This window comes from Mya arenaria, chromosome 17, assembly GCF_026914265.1.
Source record: "Mya arenaria isolate MELC-2E11 chromosome 17, ASM2691426v1".
Taxonomy (NCBI): domain Eukaryota; kingdom Metazoa; phylum Mollusca; class Bivalvia; order Myida; family Myidae; genus Mya; species Mya arenaria.
Genome location: NC_069138.1, coordinates 25887447 through 25903863, shown reverse-complemented (window position 1 = coordinate 25903863; position 16417 = coordinate 25887447). Strand labels below are relative to the sequence as shown.

General features: G+C 36.7%; 1 protein-coding gene across 9 annotated transcripts in view; it reads left to right on the top strand.

The window, feature by feature from the left end:
• Positions 1–16417, top strand: part of LOC128224135 (transient receptor potential cation channel subfamily V member 6-like) — a 37257-nt gene that overhangs the window by 11414 nt on the left and 9426 nt on the right. For 4 of the 9 annotated variants that reach the window (XM_052933837.1, XM_052933834.1, XM_052933832.1 and 1 more), the window contains 7 exons: positions 2510–2611; positions 3049–3198; positions 3411–3493; positions 3919–4102; positions 6661–6768; positions 12591–12742; positions 13019–13128. In XM_052933837.1, the coding sequence (XP_052789797.1) occupies positions 2510–2611; positions 3049–3198; positions 3411–3493; positions 3919–4102; positions 6661–6768; positions 12591–12742; positions 13019–13128 (889 nt within the window). Of the gene's footprint in view, positions 1–158; positions 186–2509; positions 2612–3048; positions 3199–3410; positions 3494–3918; positions 4103–6660; positions 6769–12590; positions 12743–13018; positions 13129–15061; positions 15454–16417 lie in introns of those variants that run through there. The other 5 variants (XM_052933836.1, XM_052933831.1, XM_052933830.1 and 2 more) reach the window with 3 other exon arrangements.

Below are 16417 nucleotides of genomic sequence, written 5' to 3'. Positions count from 1 at the left end.
GCAACATATTGAATAGTGCAAGGTGCAGCAAACCAAATGGTGTACCAGAGATGCCAATGGGGATTTTCCGCTAGCTTTTTATGTCATTATGTTAATCATGTCTAATTCATACATGCTATAATTACTCCCTTGTCTATTTCCTATATAAATATTTGCAGACTGATTACACAAAAACAGAGCCAACAGTAGGTGATATGATCAGGAGTTTTAGGAAATAATTATCTCCCTTAGATGCACAATTTTAATGAACGAAATAATTTTTACCTCTCTTAGTTTGATTTCAACTGTTTCTAACAATACTGCAGCTGTGAAATTCATCATAAAGTTTAACAAAAAAATAATCTAATGAGCACATTTTTCTAATAATTTGTGTAGTTAATTTTCACTTTTGTGTCAGCCTCAGTCTGTATACTTCAATGTCTTGATGTTTCAGAAAGTAAAATAATATTATGTATAACTTTTTATAAAAGATTTTTAGCCTTATTGGTTGTCTGAGAGTCTCCCTAGGGAATGCTTTTTTGCAATATGAAACTTAGATTTAACTTAATTTTAGAGTTAAAGAATCTGAGCTTTTTGATTGGACAATTAAATGAATACGATGGAATCACTATCACTTAGAGGATAAGGATAAGAATTGTATTAAATATGACCCCTGGCTGGCTCTTATAATCTAGACTGGCCCTTTGTACTTTCTTCTCATCTGTGTAGTGTTTTAGATGTCATTATCTCGTTCTTAAATATTTTTCAAATCAAATGTTTTTGAGTGTTGGCTCATGTTAATGTCTCTATTCTCAGTAAATAATCATGCAGAAACTGTTTATTAACTCAGATGTGATTTTAGCATTGTTTTTACCAGAGGCCTTCCTGATAATTAAATTTGAATTAGTATTTTGATCACATTGACAGAAACATGAGCACAAACACCAACACGAAAAGAGTTTCTTGATGTTATATCGATGGCACCATTTAAAAATGCCGAACTTAATTATTCTTATACTTTTTCAGGAGATACAAAAACAATATAAAATGTCATATACAATGACATGTAGGTTCGGGGTTTTCTGCCACTTTTTCTGACCAGTAAACTCAATTTCTATTGGCTGTTAAGTCCGGTGTTTTCAGAAAAGGCAGCAAACTAAAATATGTTAATAAAAAGATGAAACCCTGAAATAGTAAAAAATGTAGGTTCAGCTTTTTTAAATGGAGCCATCAATATTATACATCTATATGGAAACATGATTCAGTATTTTATAGTTACTAACATAGCATCATTTTACAGCTAATAGATATATTCTCTGAACACCTCTTTCAGTATGTGGACTAGGTATGTTTTGTAATTTGGGAAGCATGGAAAAATTGCTTTTTAATAATTTGATGTTTTGCAAACAATTTACTCAGATAATGCATGCTCATTGATGAGAAATGAGTTTAATCATTGCAATGTATGGATTGTGTGTTTTAATAGGCCACTGTTTGTTGACTTTTTGTTTTGCTGATCTGTCAACTCTATTTTTGGCAAAACAGAAATAAAAAAGAAAATTCCGACATTTTTTAGGGCTAGTAAACTGTCTTGTTAATTCACAATATTCTTATTAAATTTTGAGCCCTGTAGTGATTGATATTCAAGTTCTTATAACTATTAGGGAATGTGTTACACAAGATATGATAAGTTTATACTAATTTATTTTAGCTAGATTTTGACAAAACCTGATAGCTAATAGAACCAAGTCCATTTCCTGAACATCAACCAGTATTCTGTCCTTTTCAAGAGACCACGAGAAAGTACCCTTAGTGGGGATCGAACCCATAACCTCTTGGATGAGAGACAGTTACCAATACCACTAGACCATTCTCAACCCCTTTTTTTCTAATCGTGGTGATCTCAAGAGATGTTGTGGTTGTATTTGACAATGATTAAACTCCTCATTATCAATCTTTAAATTTGTTCTCTGTGTTCTTTTGTTTTCTCCAACCAAACAAATTTTTTTTGGTAAAAGAAAGTGAAACAATAATTAAGAAGACAAAAAACAGTGGCCTAAGAGGGAATACATGAAACGCATGATGTTATAGGGCTATTTTAGCAGTTACACTATATTATTGTTGCAGTGATAAGAATATAACCCATAAATCACGTGGCATGTGTTAATAGTTATTTTATTTTGTGTTAAGTTTTCATTTGATGTCTGGATAATGGTAATGTGAATATAAGACATTAAAACTTTATTTATTAAATCTATTATGGAATATAAGTAAAATTAATAAATTATCAATTAATGTAAATCCTAGTAGTTATGAAACTTTTTTTTTAAGTTGACTTATTAAAAATATTTATAAAAACAAAGTACAAATTCTTTTGAAATCTATTTGTTCGTAAGAGTGATTAATATATTATTAAATTAAATTAATTGCAAAAGAGTAAAATGCGTTCAATTTGACCATCACAAAAATATATTATTTTACAATATTATAGATTAAATAATAAGAAGTATGCCTTTTATTCACTTTTCAGGAGATGTTTAACATTTTGTACAGCTTGGGAGCGAGGCTCGATATCCGAAATAGACAGGGGTTGACTCCTCTAACCCTGGCCGCAAAACTTGCTCGAAAAGAGGTGAGAAATATTGTTGTTAATTATGCCAGGTAGGAAACTGTAGCTACTGCAAGCCAATAAACTCAGCGAAATGTGCTTGTTTATCGATAACCAAAGCATTTTTTTCATTGTGATTTTACGGTAATGAAAAACTTGTGTTATATTACTTGAACTAAAAGAGCTGACTCAAACATTTCAAATAGGTTTGGAATCACTGTGAGTGCCACTTTGCATTCCCCTAATATGAACCCCCAAATATCCTTTATTTTAGTTTCAGTGCAGTCTGGCAGTTAAAAAAAAAATGAAAATTGTTACATGGTATTCATGTAACATCCACTGCTTAGGATGTGTTTATAACTAAAATTGCTTAGCAGCCATTGTGAAGGGAGGAGGAGTTAAATACGGTTACTAATTAATGCTTCAAACTTATAAATGCTCAATCTTAAATGTATTTGCAGATGTATGAGCACATTCTGGAGATAATACGGCATATTCACTGGATCTTCGGTAACGTGACATGTGCTGGGTACCCTCTCCCAGACATTGACACAATCAGCGCTGCAGGAGAGCTGGACAAATTCTCGGTCCTAAACCTCGTGGTTTATGGGGTACGCTTTTCCATAATGCAAATGACAACAGATGCAGTGTAAATAAAGTGGTAGAATATTAATATATTAGATTCTTTTCCGGTCCAAGAATCAGACAAAATATCTGCAAAAAGATCTAATAATGAATTTTACTGAAATAGTGTTAATTTAACCTTTTGTGTGATGTATGGTTTTAAATGCTTTAAATGTTTTATTCCAATGCTACTTTGCAGGAGTCAGAAGGGCACCTTGACATGATGGATGGACTGATTGTCAACCTGCTGAAGGAGAAATGGAAGGTCTTTGCCAGATTCAGGTAGGCATGTGTAAACACTAGTGTCAAGCAACGTTAAATTAATCAATCCTATATTGCTATTAAATCTCGATAGTTGCAGTGTCACCAGAAATCAGTGTGAAAAATACTTTCCAGAATATTTTTTATTAACTTTTAGTCCAAAGTATAATCTTTTTAATTTTAGTTCTGTTTTTGTGAGAAAAACGTTGAGTTAGTGTCATCTTGGTGTGGCATCTGTGATATAGATAAACGTTTAACCTTGACCATGTCTTAAAACACGCAAGATAACCTCATGAAACTCGGTATGAATGTTGCCAGACACAATATGTGTAGCAAGGCAAATAACTCTGGCATTGGTAATTATTTAGTTATGTCCTTTTTTACTTAAAAACACAGAAAAGTGACTTTGTCTAAATTGACATGCTCTTATTGTTATACTTTCACAGATTTTACCGGAGGTTTGCGATCTTCATTGTGTACTTCCTCTTGTTTGTATCGTCCTTTGTACTTCGTCCGGGAACTGATCGTTGCCCAACAACCCGACAAGTGAACGGGACAAACGGAAACATGCAGAATGTGACGGAAATTGATAGTGGCTACCTCCTCAAGATCTGCTCGAACGAGGACATTGTAGGTCATTCATGAACAATGAACAATTAGCCATATTCGATATGTTGTAGGTCGTTCGTGTACAATTAGCCATATTCGATATGTTGTTGGTCGTTCGTGAACAATTAGCCATATTCTATATGTTGTAGGTCGTTCGTGAACAATTAACAATATTCAACATGAACAATTAGTTATATTCAATATGTTGTAGGTCGTTCGTGAACAATTAGTTATATTCAATATGTTGTAGGTCGTTCGTGAACAATTAGTTATATTCAATATGTTGTAGGTCGTTCGTGAACAATTAGCCATATTCAATATGTTGTAGGTCGTTCGTGAACAATTAGCCATATTCAATATGTTGTAGGTCGTTCGTGAACAATTAGCCATATTCAATATGTTGTAGGTCGTTCGTGAACAATTAGCCATATTCAATATGTTGTAGGTCGTTCGTGAACAATTAGCCATATTCAATATGTTGTAGGTCGTTCGTGAACAATTAGCCATATTCAATATGTTGTAGGTCGTTCGTGAACAATTAGCCATATTCAATATGTTGTAGGTCGTTCGTGAACAATTAGCCATATTCAATATGTTGTAGGTCGTTCGTGAACAATTAGCCATATTCAATATGTTGTAGGTCGTTCGTGAACAATTAGCCATATTCAATATGTTGTAGGTCGTTCGTGAACAATTAGCCATATTCAATATGTTGTAGGTCGTTCGTGAACAATTAGCCATATTCAATATGTTGTAGGTCGTTCGTGAACAATTAGCCATATTCAATATGTTGTAGGTCGTTCGTGAACAATTAGCCATATTCAATATGTTGTAGGTCGTTCGTGAACAATTAGCCATATTCAATATGTTGTAGGTCGTTCGTGAACAATTAGCCATATTCAATATGTTGTAGGTCGTTCGTGAACAATTAGCCATATTCAATATGTTGTAGGTCGTTCGTGAACAATTAGCCATATTCAATATGTTGTAGGTCGTTCGTGAACAATTAGCCATATTCAATATGTTGTAGGTCGTTCGTGAACAATTAGCCATATTCAATATGTTGTAGGTCGTTCGTGAACAATTAGCCATATTCAATATGTTGTAGGTCGTTCGTGAACAATTAGCCATATTCAATATGTTGTAGGTCGTTCGTGAACAGTTAGCCATATTCAATATGTTGTAGGTCGTTCGTGAACAGTTAGCCATATTCAATATGTTGTAGGTCGTTCGTGAACAGTTAGCCATATTCAATATGTTGTAGGTCGTTCGTGAACAATTAGCCATATTCAATATGTTGTAGGTCGTTCGTGAACAGTTAGCCATATTCAATATGTTGTAGGTCGTTCGTGAACAGTTAGCCATATTCAATATGTTGTAGGTCGTTCGTGAACAGTCAGCCATATACAATATGTTGTAGGTCGTTCGTGAACAGTCAGCCATATACAATATGTTGTAGGTCGTTCGTGAACAGTCAGCCATATACAATATGTTGTAGGTCGTTCATGAACAGTCAGCCATATTCAATATGTTGTAGGTCATTCATGAACAGTCAGCCATATACAATATGTTGTAGGTCATTCATGAACAGTCAGCCATATTCAATATGTTGTAGGTCATTCATGAACAGTCAGCCATATTCAATATGTTGTAGGTCATTCATGAACAGTCAGCCATATTCAATATATTGTAGGTCATTCATGAACAGTCAGCCATATTCAATATATTGTAGGTCATTCATGAACAGTCAGCCATATTCAATATATTGTAGGTCATTCATGAACAGTCAGCCATATTCAATATATTGTAGGTCATTCATGAACAGTCAGCCATATTCAATATATTGTAGGTCATTCATGAACAGTCAGCCATATTCAATATATTGTAGGTCATTCATGAACAGTCAGCCATATTCAATATATTGTAGGTCATTCATGAACAGTCAGCCATATTCAATATATTGTAGGTCATTCATGAACAGTCAGCCATATTCAATATATTGTAGGTCATTCATGAACAGTCAGCCATATTCAATATATTGTAGGTCATTCATGAACAGTCAGCCATATTCAATATATTGTAGGTCATTCATGAACAGTCAGCCATATTCAATATATTGTAGGTCATTCATGAACAGTCAGCCATATTCAATATATTGTAGGTCATTCATGAACAGTCAGCCATATTCAATATATTGTAGGTCATTCATGAACAGTCAGCCATATTCAATATATTGTAGGTCATTCATGAACAGTTAGCCATATTCAATATATTGTAGGTCATTCATGAACAGTCAGCCATATTCAATATATTGTAGGTCATTCATGAACAGTCAGCCATATTCAATATATTGTAGGTCATTCATGAACAGTTAGCCATATTCAATATATTGTAGGTCATTCATGAACAGTCAGCCATATTCAATATATTGTAGGTTAATCAAAAACAATTAGCTATATATTCAATATGTTGAAGGTCCTTCATGAACAGTTTTATTGTATGCAATCATAGTGTTGATTAATCATGAACAAGCATGGCATATAAAATTCAAACTCATTAAGTATCATTGTAACTTCCAGGCGCGTTTTGTATTGGAGATATTGGTTCTGACTGGAGCAATCATGTACCTGTTCCTCGCTATGAAGGAAATATTCCATCAAGGTTTCAACATCTTCTTCACAACACTGGTAAGACTCTAACCTATTGATTTTGGTTTAACCAATTAAGCCAAATGGCTGTTGATTGGCTCATGTTCAGTAGTAAAAGTGTCAACCATTCCACTCATCTGAATGTGAATCTACACTGTGTGAGTTTTGATCTACATCATGTAAAGTGCTAGGAGTTTTTAAACCTAAAGGAAGGTTATGAACTCTACCGTGCTCCGACTGCCGATAAAAAAATTTCATGTCTTCAATGTAAGATCAGTTCATACTATATGGGTATGTTATCAATTTACGAAGGACAGACAGTTTCTGTTATTATTTATATCATGCGAAATAAAAACTAACAAAACGTGGGTATATGTTTACTTTTATTGATGGAAACCTTTAGACATATACATATATACATATGTATGAACCATATTTATCAAAAACCTAAGTAGTGGCAAGTTTTGGCCGCAGCGTGACGTAAAATCCCGTCGGTCGTAAGACCGCCGGTTGAAGCATCCTAAATGCTTGTAAATGTAAAATAAGAAAAACTGTTCACAGATGTTAAACCTAACAGTTGTACACGAGCTGGCACTAGCTCAAACTAATATTAATGCGAGCTGGCACTAGCTCGGGAGCCGGCACTGGCTCTGACAAAACAACGTTAGCCTTGACACATGGTACAATATCAGGAATGACCTTCCCGACGGCCATGCAAGACTAAACTAACTTGTACAACATGTTTCCTAACTATATTTAAAAATTGGTGGACTGTAACCTCTAAACCATTGTAAAGGACATGAGACCGGAGCCACGCTAAACGCTGGTAGAGGTCAAAAATCCAGTAGTCATTATTTTATAGTCAATAAATGATTTATTATATTAAACTTATTAATATTTATGTGCCAACGGTCAACCAACCGACAGAATTTTACGCCACAATAAATTTAATGAAATAAATTTATCCTCCAAAATTCTGATGCCTAGGCCACGCAAATGATCGGTTGTTTTTAGAAATGTTTTTTAAGGATGTCCTTCATTGAATCTAAATAAAACTCTAGTCCGACGTCCGAGAGATGTACCCCGTCGGACAGATAAAACCCCGGTGTAGTAGAGTCAATATCGATCGACAGAACATCGAACGCGCCCGTAAGCCTAACCCAGCTCCTACCATGTCTGTTTAAGCGGTTTCTTTTGGCTTTAATTATTTTTTTTGGGTAAGACTGTGTGCGCCAGTCCATGCGGTCCAAAATGTCAACCCAAATTATTATTACGTTAGGAAAGGCCGCTCTAAGATAGCGGATTTCTTTTGCGATTTGGTTTGAAATTACGTTACAGGGAGCCTGGGTTAAGTCATTTCCCCCGAGATGTATGACTATGATCTTTGGTGGAGAACACAAGAGAACCTGCGTTTCGAACGACCTCCTGAATTTAGGCCAGGTGAGGCCGCCGACTCCCCACCAGGAAATTGACGCGGGAAGCTTCAGATCTGGTATACCCCTCGATCGTGCTCTCTCGCCGGCCCGACGCGGGATTGAATCTCCCAGGACCCATATGTCTGCGAAATATATTTATCTCTCTCTCTATATATATATATATATATTTATATATGTATCCGTAATGTTATTTATGTATATGAGGTTTTATCTCCTAACCTATTTCCCCGGGCCGTCTAATTCAACGTGTCCTAATCCTCATACTATTAAATACATATACTCAAGTAATGACCTCAAAGGCATATTCAGTTCGGCGTGTCTATATTCTTATGTATCCCTTGAACGAATCCGACGACCACCGACCAAGTTTCATTATCATATCATGAGGACACCCATGTGCCGCGAGATCAGTAGCCCTACCTATACGGAAGCTATGCGTTTTGTAAACGCTTGTGTCAAGTCCCGCGCGTTTAATACATTTTTCTAAGACTGCAGTAACTTGTTGCCTAGTGACGGGTGCGGCGTCCATGTGACAAAAGGCAGTATGGGAAATTGGCGCTACAGCCAGGTAATCAGTAACGGCTTTAACCGGGCATGGCCCAATGCTTTGTTTGGGTATTTTAAAGGTGATAGGCGGACCGCGTTGACTAGTTTTGGATCTGACCAAGCGTACCCCTATTCTTATTCCGTCCTCAAATAAGAACAAATCACCCCCGCGTATTTGGTTACCTGCGCATGCGTTTGCAGGGGCGACTAGCTCGCTAATGCGGAAAAGCCCAAAGTATGCCAACGTAAAAATAGCTTTGAATAATTTAGATTCGAATGCATCATAACACACCAAAGGAAGTGCCTCCGTTATTGAAATGAGAATACAGAGTGTGATTGGGCGCCTTTTGTCGGCTTCTTCCGGGTGTCGACCTGCCCTGCTACATCCCTCTAACAGTTTGTTTACAACAAAAACTGTAGAAAAATCCTTAAAATTCTGCAACTTATGAAAGTAATTAATGCCGGCCATGTATGTCCTGATCGTACTTGCACTGCAGTTGTTTTGAAAACAGTATGTTATAAACATTACTATATGATGTTCGGGAATTGGCCATACATCGTCGAAATTGAGTTTCCGACGGAAACCCCTTAGTGCATTTAACCCTGTTCTATATGTTGATTGTGTGTTAGGGGCAATGGCATGTTGCAAAAGGTCGACGGCTCCACGCTGAAGACGTTCCACAGATGTACCGGAAGAAGCTGCGGTTCCAGGTCTGCTTCCGGAGCTAGGCGTCTGAACCTGTCCATCTGAAACCGGGATAAAGCATCGCATATTCCGTTGTTATTGCCGGCTACATGCTGGGCCCTAATAAGAAGGTTAAACTGGAGGGATTTCAGAGTAATCGTTCTAACAATGGACATAACTCTGTCAGATTTCGATGTTAGCGTGTTTAAAATGTGTACCACGGCCGAGTTATCGCAATTAAACCTAATGCGCTTATTCCTAAGGCGTGGGCCCCAGATACATGTAGCTACTAAAATAGGAAATATTTCCAGGACTGTGATGTCTTTTGTTATACCCTCGTTATGCCATTCTTCAGGCCAAGCCGCTGATAACCACTGACCCTGAAAAAACAAACCAAAACCACACCCTGGCCCTCCTGCGCTATCAGAGAAAAACTGAACGTCCTCATTCGACAACCAAAAACGGTCGTGAAAAACCGATACGCCGTTAAATCTCTCAAAGAACCAGAGCCACATCGCCAGATCTAACCTCACTGCTTTTTTAATTCAGACATAATAAAATGGCTTGGAGAAACCACAGATCGCGTTGATGAGACGTCTGCAAAAAGGGCGCCCGGCCACAATGGCCCTGCAACAAAAATTGAGAGAACCAATGAGGGATTGAATTTCCTTCACCTTTGCCTTATCTTTCTGTAGTATAGCCTGGATTTTGGATATGACCTCCTTGACTTTATCCCCTGGGATCCTAACCACCATTTGCCTAGTGTCTAATTCCAGACCCAGAAAAACCAGAACTTCCGCTGGGCCTTCCGTCTTATCCGAAGCCATGGGTACATTAAGTTGATGCATGATCTTTTCAAATGTGTTCATCACCTGCGAACAAGCGGATTTTGACCTATCACCACCCAGGAAATCATCTAGGTAGTGTATCAACGAACCCGATGACAAACGACATTTAACACAATGTTCTAAAAACGTTGAGAAACGTTCAAATGTTGCACAGCTGATCGACGCACCAAAAGGCAAAGTTTTATCAAAATAAAAGAAGTCCTGAAAATGAAAACCTAATAGCGGAAAATCTTGAGGTTCTATTGGAATGAGCTTGAATGCGTTTTTTATGTCCATCTTAAACAAGTGACAACCTTGGCCAAGCTCTTGTATTAGCTCCACCGCTTTATCAAAATTGGTATAATGCACAGATGTCAGATTAGGATCTATGAAATCATTAACCGAGGTGCCATGAGGGTGAGATAAATGGTGGATCATTCTGAACTCATTCGGGGCTTTTTTGGGAACCAAACCGATAGGCGACACTATAAAGTTTGGCAGTGGCTGATATGTAAACGGTCCCGCGACTCGTCCTTCCGTGATTTCCTTGTTAATTTTTTGCTGTATTATATGCGGATTTGACATTGCTGATTTTAGATTTTTTGACATACGCTCCTGTCTAGGGCCTTGATAATGTAGGCTAAAACCTTGTCTGAAACCTTTTAACAAATATTCGGCCTCAGACTCGTTGTAATTTAAAAGAAGTTTTGACAGTGTGTTAAGGTTGATGGGGGATGGGGCAATTTCAGTCGCATTCAAATTACATGGAAGAATACCGAATCTGGTGTCGACCACCGTTATATTGGGCCTGATCTGGTCGCCTCGGTCGGGGGGCACGAAATGTCGCTCCCGCAGGGTAACGGGGGATATTTTGTATCGTGTGTGGCCTAGGGCAATGGGCCGCCGGGTGGCCTTCCCCGCATTTAGCACATGAGTGTAAGTATTTGCAGTTCGCCCAGTGACAATGACCCGCATTAAAATAATTGCACACAAGAGTTTTGCGGGTGGGATTTGTGGGAGTTGCGGTATCGCGGACTAACAGACAGCGCCACCAGAGATCGTTGTTGATACGTGCCCAAGGGGCTGGTTCGATTGCTTGCCGTATCCGAAATTGCTCATCGTACGCGCGCCACGCAAAGCCGCCTTGGCGTGCGGCGCATTCTCTTATGTCGCGCATATATTTGAACAAACCCTGTGTTGCATCTTTATGGGCCGATATGTACACTGCACTATATATGATGAACGCGTCAGTCCATTTCTCGATATTCGTTACCTTATCTTTACATTCTTTCGGGCGCGTCTCAAGCCGGCCGTCATTAGAAAGATGTAAAGTGGCTCCGCCACAAAGGTCAGAAAGCTCGACTGAGCCTTTCAACAGAAGCGCAAGGTTTACATAGTCGCCGTTGATAATTTGGCGTTTAAGTGATTCTGGCACATGTGCGGCGACATCGTCGCCCGCCAGGCGTATGATAGTAGGGACGTTCGTTTGCTGTGCTAATTGCGCGACGCTACTGGTAATGTTAGACACAGTGTCCTGTAATGGTTGTACGTTACAAACTGCCTCACCACACCCATTTATTATGTTAGATTCCCTTATAATGGATTCAAAATCAATGATCCTTGGGGCGGTTACATTGATATCTTTACCTCCGTCATCGCGTTGTTCAGGCACGTCAGCTGTCCTGTCCGGGTCGACCTGGTGCCGTCTTCTCTTCACACCTCTTCCGCGTCCCGGCATCGCTGAATGCTTGTCAAAATACTACGATTAATTTAGATATTGTTAAGAGTTTTTTAATTGTAGCGGCCGCTACAGTATCGCCAAAGAGAAAGAACTATCGCGAGATCTCGTCACGTGATGAATAAAATCACGTGACCTTGATAACGGTGACATGCAAATGTATCCGAATGCCTTAGAAACGGCATCATGTAGCTAAGTAAAACTATTTCTTAGCAAATAATTTGAATTATATTTATGCAAACATAATTGCTATTATTTACGTTATGCATTTGTTAAAAGGTTATAATGTCTCCCCCATAAATGGATTTAAGGGCACACTTAGAGGTCAAAGGTCATATTTTGTGTCAGATGTTCACCGTATTGAGACGATGTGCAGAGTGCATTTTACAACCAGTTCCGTTCAAGGTCAAGTTCACACCTAGAGGTCAAAGGTCATATGACCCCATTTCATGTCTGCATCATATCTCTTGCAAGGGTTAAAAGATTTGAAATAACTGGCCACAAATGTTCACTATGTTGAGACAATATGCAGAGGGGGAGACATCAGTTTTTGATTACAAAACAACTGTCTTGTTTTCATTGACTTTAGCATTGAACACATAAAACACCTTAATTGTTTTCTTTTCCAGAGAGGTGCCCCAACAAAAGCCATGTTCCTGCTAGCATGCCTGTTTGTTGTGATGATGTTACCGGGTCGGGCGGCGGGGGCCTACCAGTATGAAGACGTGATGGGGGTGCTCGCCATACTTTTTACCGCACCCTATTTCCTCTTCTTCTGCAGGTAAAAGTAAAGTGATCAAAATTGTTATCAGCCTGCAAGGCTGAAAAAAGCCCTGAATTTTAAAAAAATATGGTCTTTATTATTATGTTTATGTATTGTGGTTTTAGTTTATTGTAATTGGGCCCTTGCCTTGTGTCCCTAAACATGGCTAATTTTTGAAATTTTCAACTTCTGGGCTTGTCCCTGTAGTTTTCATTGTATAATTGACAATAGTGGTATTAAGTGAGGTTTACCTTTGTGTAACAAATGAACTATCTCTTGCAAACATATTTTCAGAGGTTTTCGGATTGTCGGCCCATTTGTTGTCATGATCTACAAGATGATCCAGGGTGACCTGAAAAGGTTCATCATCATCTACCTAGTCTTCATCATCGGCTTCTCACAGTGTTCGTATTAAATCTTATTTTATTAAGATAGTTTTGGAAATTACTATTTTAAATGAACACTCTCATGTTTAAATTATATTTATTTTACAACAATTGTGAAGGAATTTATAAAACTTATGCAAAGTCACTTATGTTTGCAACATGTTAAGCGAAAGTGTGGTCTCATGTGTGGGGGAAACTGGAAAAAACACTGGCTGTCTGGCTTGATAACTGGCACATGCCTGTTGAATGCAAATACCACTTTTAGAGTAACACTTTATTCAAAATATTCGTCCATCCTCCATGTCCAAATTCTGGTTTCGGTTTAAAAACATGTCTGTAGGTCAGTCTGTCTATTGTTCAGTTGTTAGACCTTGTATTAATACACACTAATTTGAGAATGCATTGTCTTGGGACCATGAAACTAAAATGGTAGGTTGTGTTTTATCAGAAGATGACCCCTATTGTCTTTTTGGTCAATAGGTCAAGTTCACAGTTAATGTTTTTTGGAAAACTTTGTCTAAAAAATAACTCAAGAACAGTTTGATCTAGGACCATGAAACTAAGGTGGTAGGTTTCCCTTGATCAGTAGATGACCCTTATTGTCCTTGGGGTCAAATCAAGGTCAAAGTAAAAGTTTTTGAAAGTTTTGTCCACGTCATAAGTTTAGAGCAGTTTGGGCTAGGACCATGAAACTTAAGTGGTAGGTTGCCCTTGTCTGATAGATGACCCCTATTGCTTTTGGGGTCAAAGGTGAAGGTCACAGTTAAAGTTTTTGAAAGTTTTGTCCACACAATAGTTTGAGAACAGTAGAAGATGACCCCTGTCTTCAAGAACTGTAATGCAGTTACAGATAAAGCTGCAGTTAGGAGGCATAATGTTTAAATTTCAAACATCTCTTATTGAATTTGTACAATGGAAAGTTTTATCATTCTTGTATTCTGCTACTTTGTAACTTTACTTTGCATGTGTTTTTTTGCAGTTGATTGTGTCTTAACTGTATATGGAATTACAACTTTCACTTTACAGCAATGTTTATAATTTTCCGTGACGTGGAAGGCAATACCTTCAGCGACCCATTAGAGTCAATTATGGGAATGTTCATGATGTCGCTCGGCGAATTTGGAGATCTTTACGATTCTTTCGAGAGCCTTAGTTATGACTACAGATTCATGGGAATTGTAATTAAAATTAATTATAAGATTTTCTTGCGTGTTTTACTTCAGACCTATGTTCTGTTTTTGTTTTGTCTGTTTTTTGTTCGCGTGAGTGTACTATATGTATGAGTGCATTCTTTGTCTTATTTCTGTCCACGATTTAAGCTTAACAATTTTGTGCATTAACTCTTTATTTACAAATGTATTTAATTTTAAAAACTTAAATGAAATGCTATTTAAATTGTGTGTGTTTTAAGCCAACTTGCATCCTATCAGTCACACTTATCATAAATTGTGGACTTCGAAAAAATTATTCTGTTATTTGTTACGAACCTGTAGCGTCTTTCTTTGTCACAATTGTGTGTGTTTGTTTTGTGTTTATTTGTAGACAATATTTATTTGAGCTGCAAAAAAATTAAAAATGAATTTTGTTGGAATTAAGGGTCTCTGTCAATCAAGTTTAAAATGGTGATTATTTGCCGAATAAAATTTTGAAAAAAAAAAATCGTACCCAACTTTGTGATTGTTTTTGGACTTAAGAATGAAAAAATAATAACATCTTAAATACAAACTGGCACTACCTTATTTTCCCTGACCTTTATTCTTTGAGGGCAAAAGAACTTTTTTCCAACAACTGTTCATGTGTGCATTAATATTCTTTTGCATTTCTTTCGCAGGTTTATTTCCAAACAGCCTTTAACATACATAAATAATACTTCAGAATACAGTACATGGTGCATTTTTTTCTGGATGATGCTACTCATGTTTCTTACACAATAGCAATTTTTCCCTTTCAGCGATGTATATTATCTTCTTGGGTATAGAAGGAAGTGCGTTTTCTGACCCTTTAGAAGCAATCATGGCCATGTTTATAATGTCCTTGGGCGATTTCGGAGATTTTTACGACTCTTTTGACTCAACCCGACACCATGTCTTGGCAATAGTATGGCTCAGTGGTCTTGGTGTATTGTTCACCATCGTCGGCACCCACTGTACACTCTCTAACAGCATATCGGTGTCTCGTGGGATAATTGACTGACAAAGTTTTGTTTTTATTATTTTTTTTGTAAATGAGACTAGATCCAATTATGCAATAGTCCTTTTGGAATGTCGTCAGGAGTGTTACTGACAAAGCTATCAAGAATGACATAATTTAATGTTGATATATATATAGCTATCAAGGATGACATAATTAAATGTCGATATATATATATAGCTATCAAGGATGACATAATTAAACATCGATATATATATAGCTTTCAAGGATGTCATAATTAAATGTCTATATATATATATATATATATATATATATATATATATATATATATATATATATATAGCTATCAAGGATGACATAATTAAATGTCACAATATATATATAGCTATCAAGGATGACATAATTAAATGTTGATATATATAGCTATCAAGGATGACATAATTACATGTTGATATATATAGCTATCAATGATGACATAATTAAATGTTGATATATATAGCTATCAAGGATGACATAATTAAATGTTGATATATATAGCTATCAAGGATGACATAATTAAATGTCGATATATATAGCTATCAAGGATGACATAATTAAATGTTGATATATATAGCTATCAAGGAAGACATAATTAAATGCCAATATATATAGCTATCAAGGATGACATAATTAAATGTCGATATATATAGCTATCAAGGATGACATAATTAAATGTCGATATATATAGCTATCAAGGATGACATAATTAAATGTCGATATATATAGCTATCAAGGATTGCATAATACAATATTGATACATCCCTCCAAATTGATTCTCTGGCTGAAAAACCAAGGCTTTGCCAGTCAATTGTCACACAGAACAGGATGAAGCTCAGAGCATAGGGTATAGAGGGTTTCTGACGATGATGATTGTTTACATGTTGTCCAAACCTTCCCTGAGTTGTTTATTAATTAACAAACTAAAATTAAAATAATTAACAACAATTTGGGTGTATAACAATAATAACATGATTGTCTGTGTTTTTGGTTTCATAACATTGATGACTGAGTTTGCCAAAAAAAAATACTAAAGTAACATGAAAAATGTTTTAATTGACATAAAACCATCTTGAAGCATGCTGATATGAATTTTCATGACTCACATGATAACCTGCCA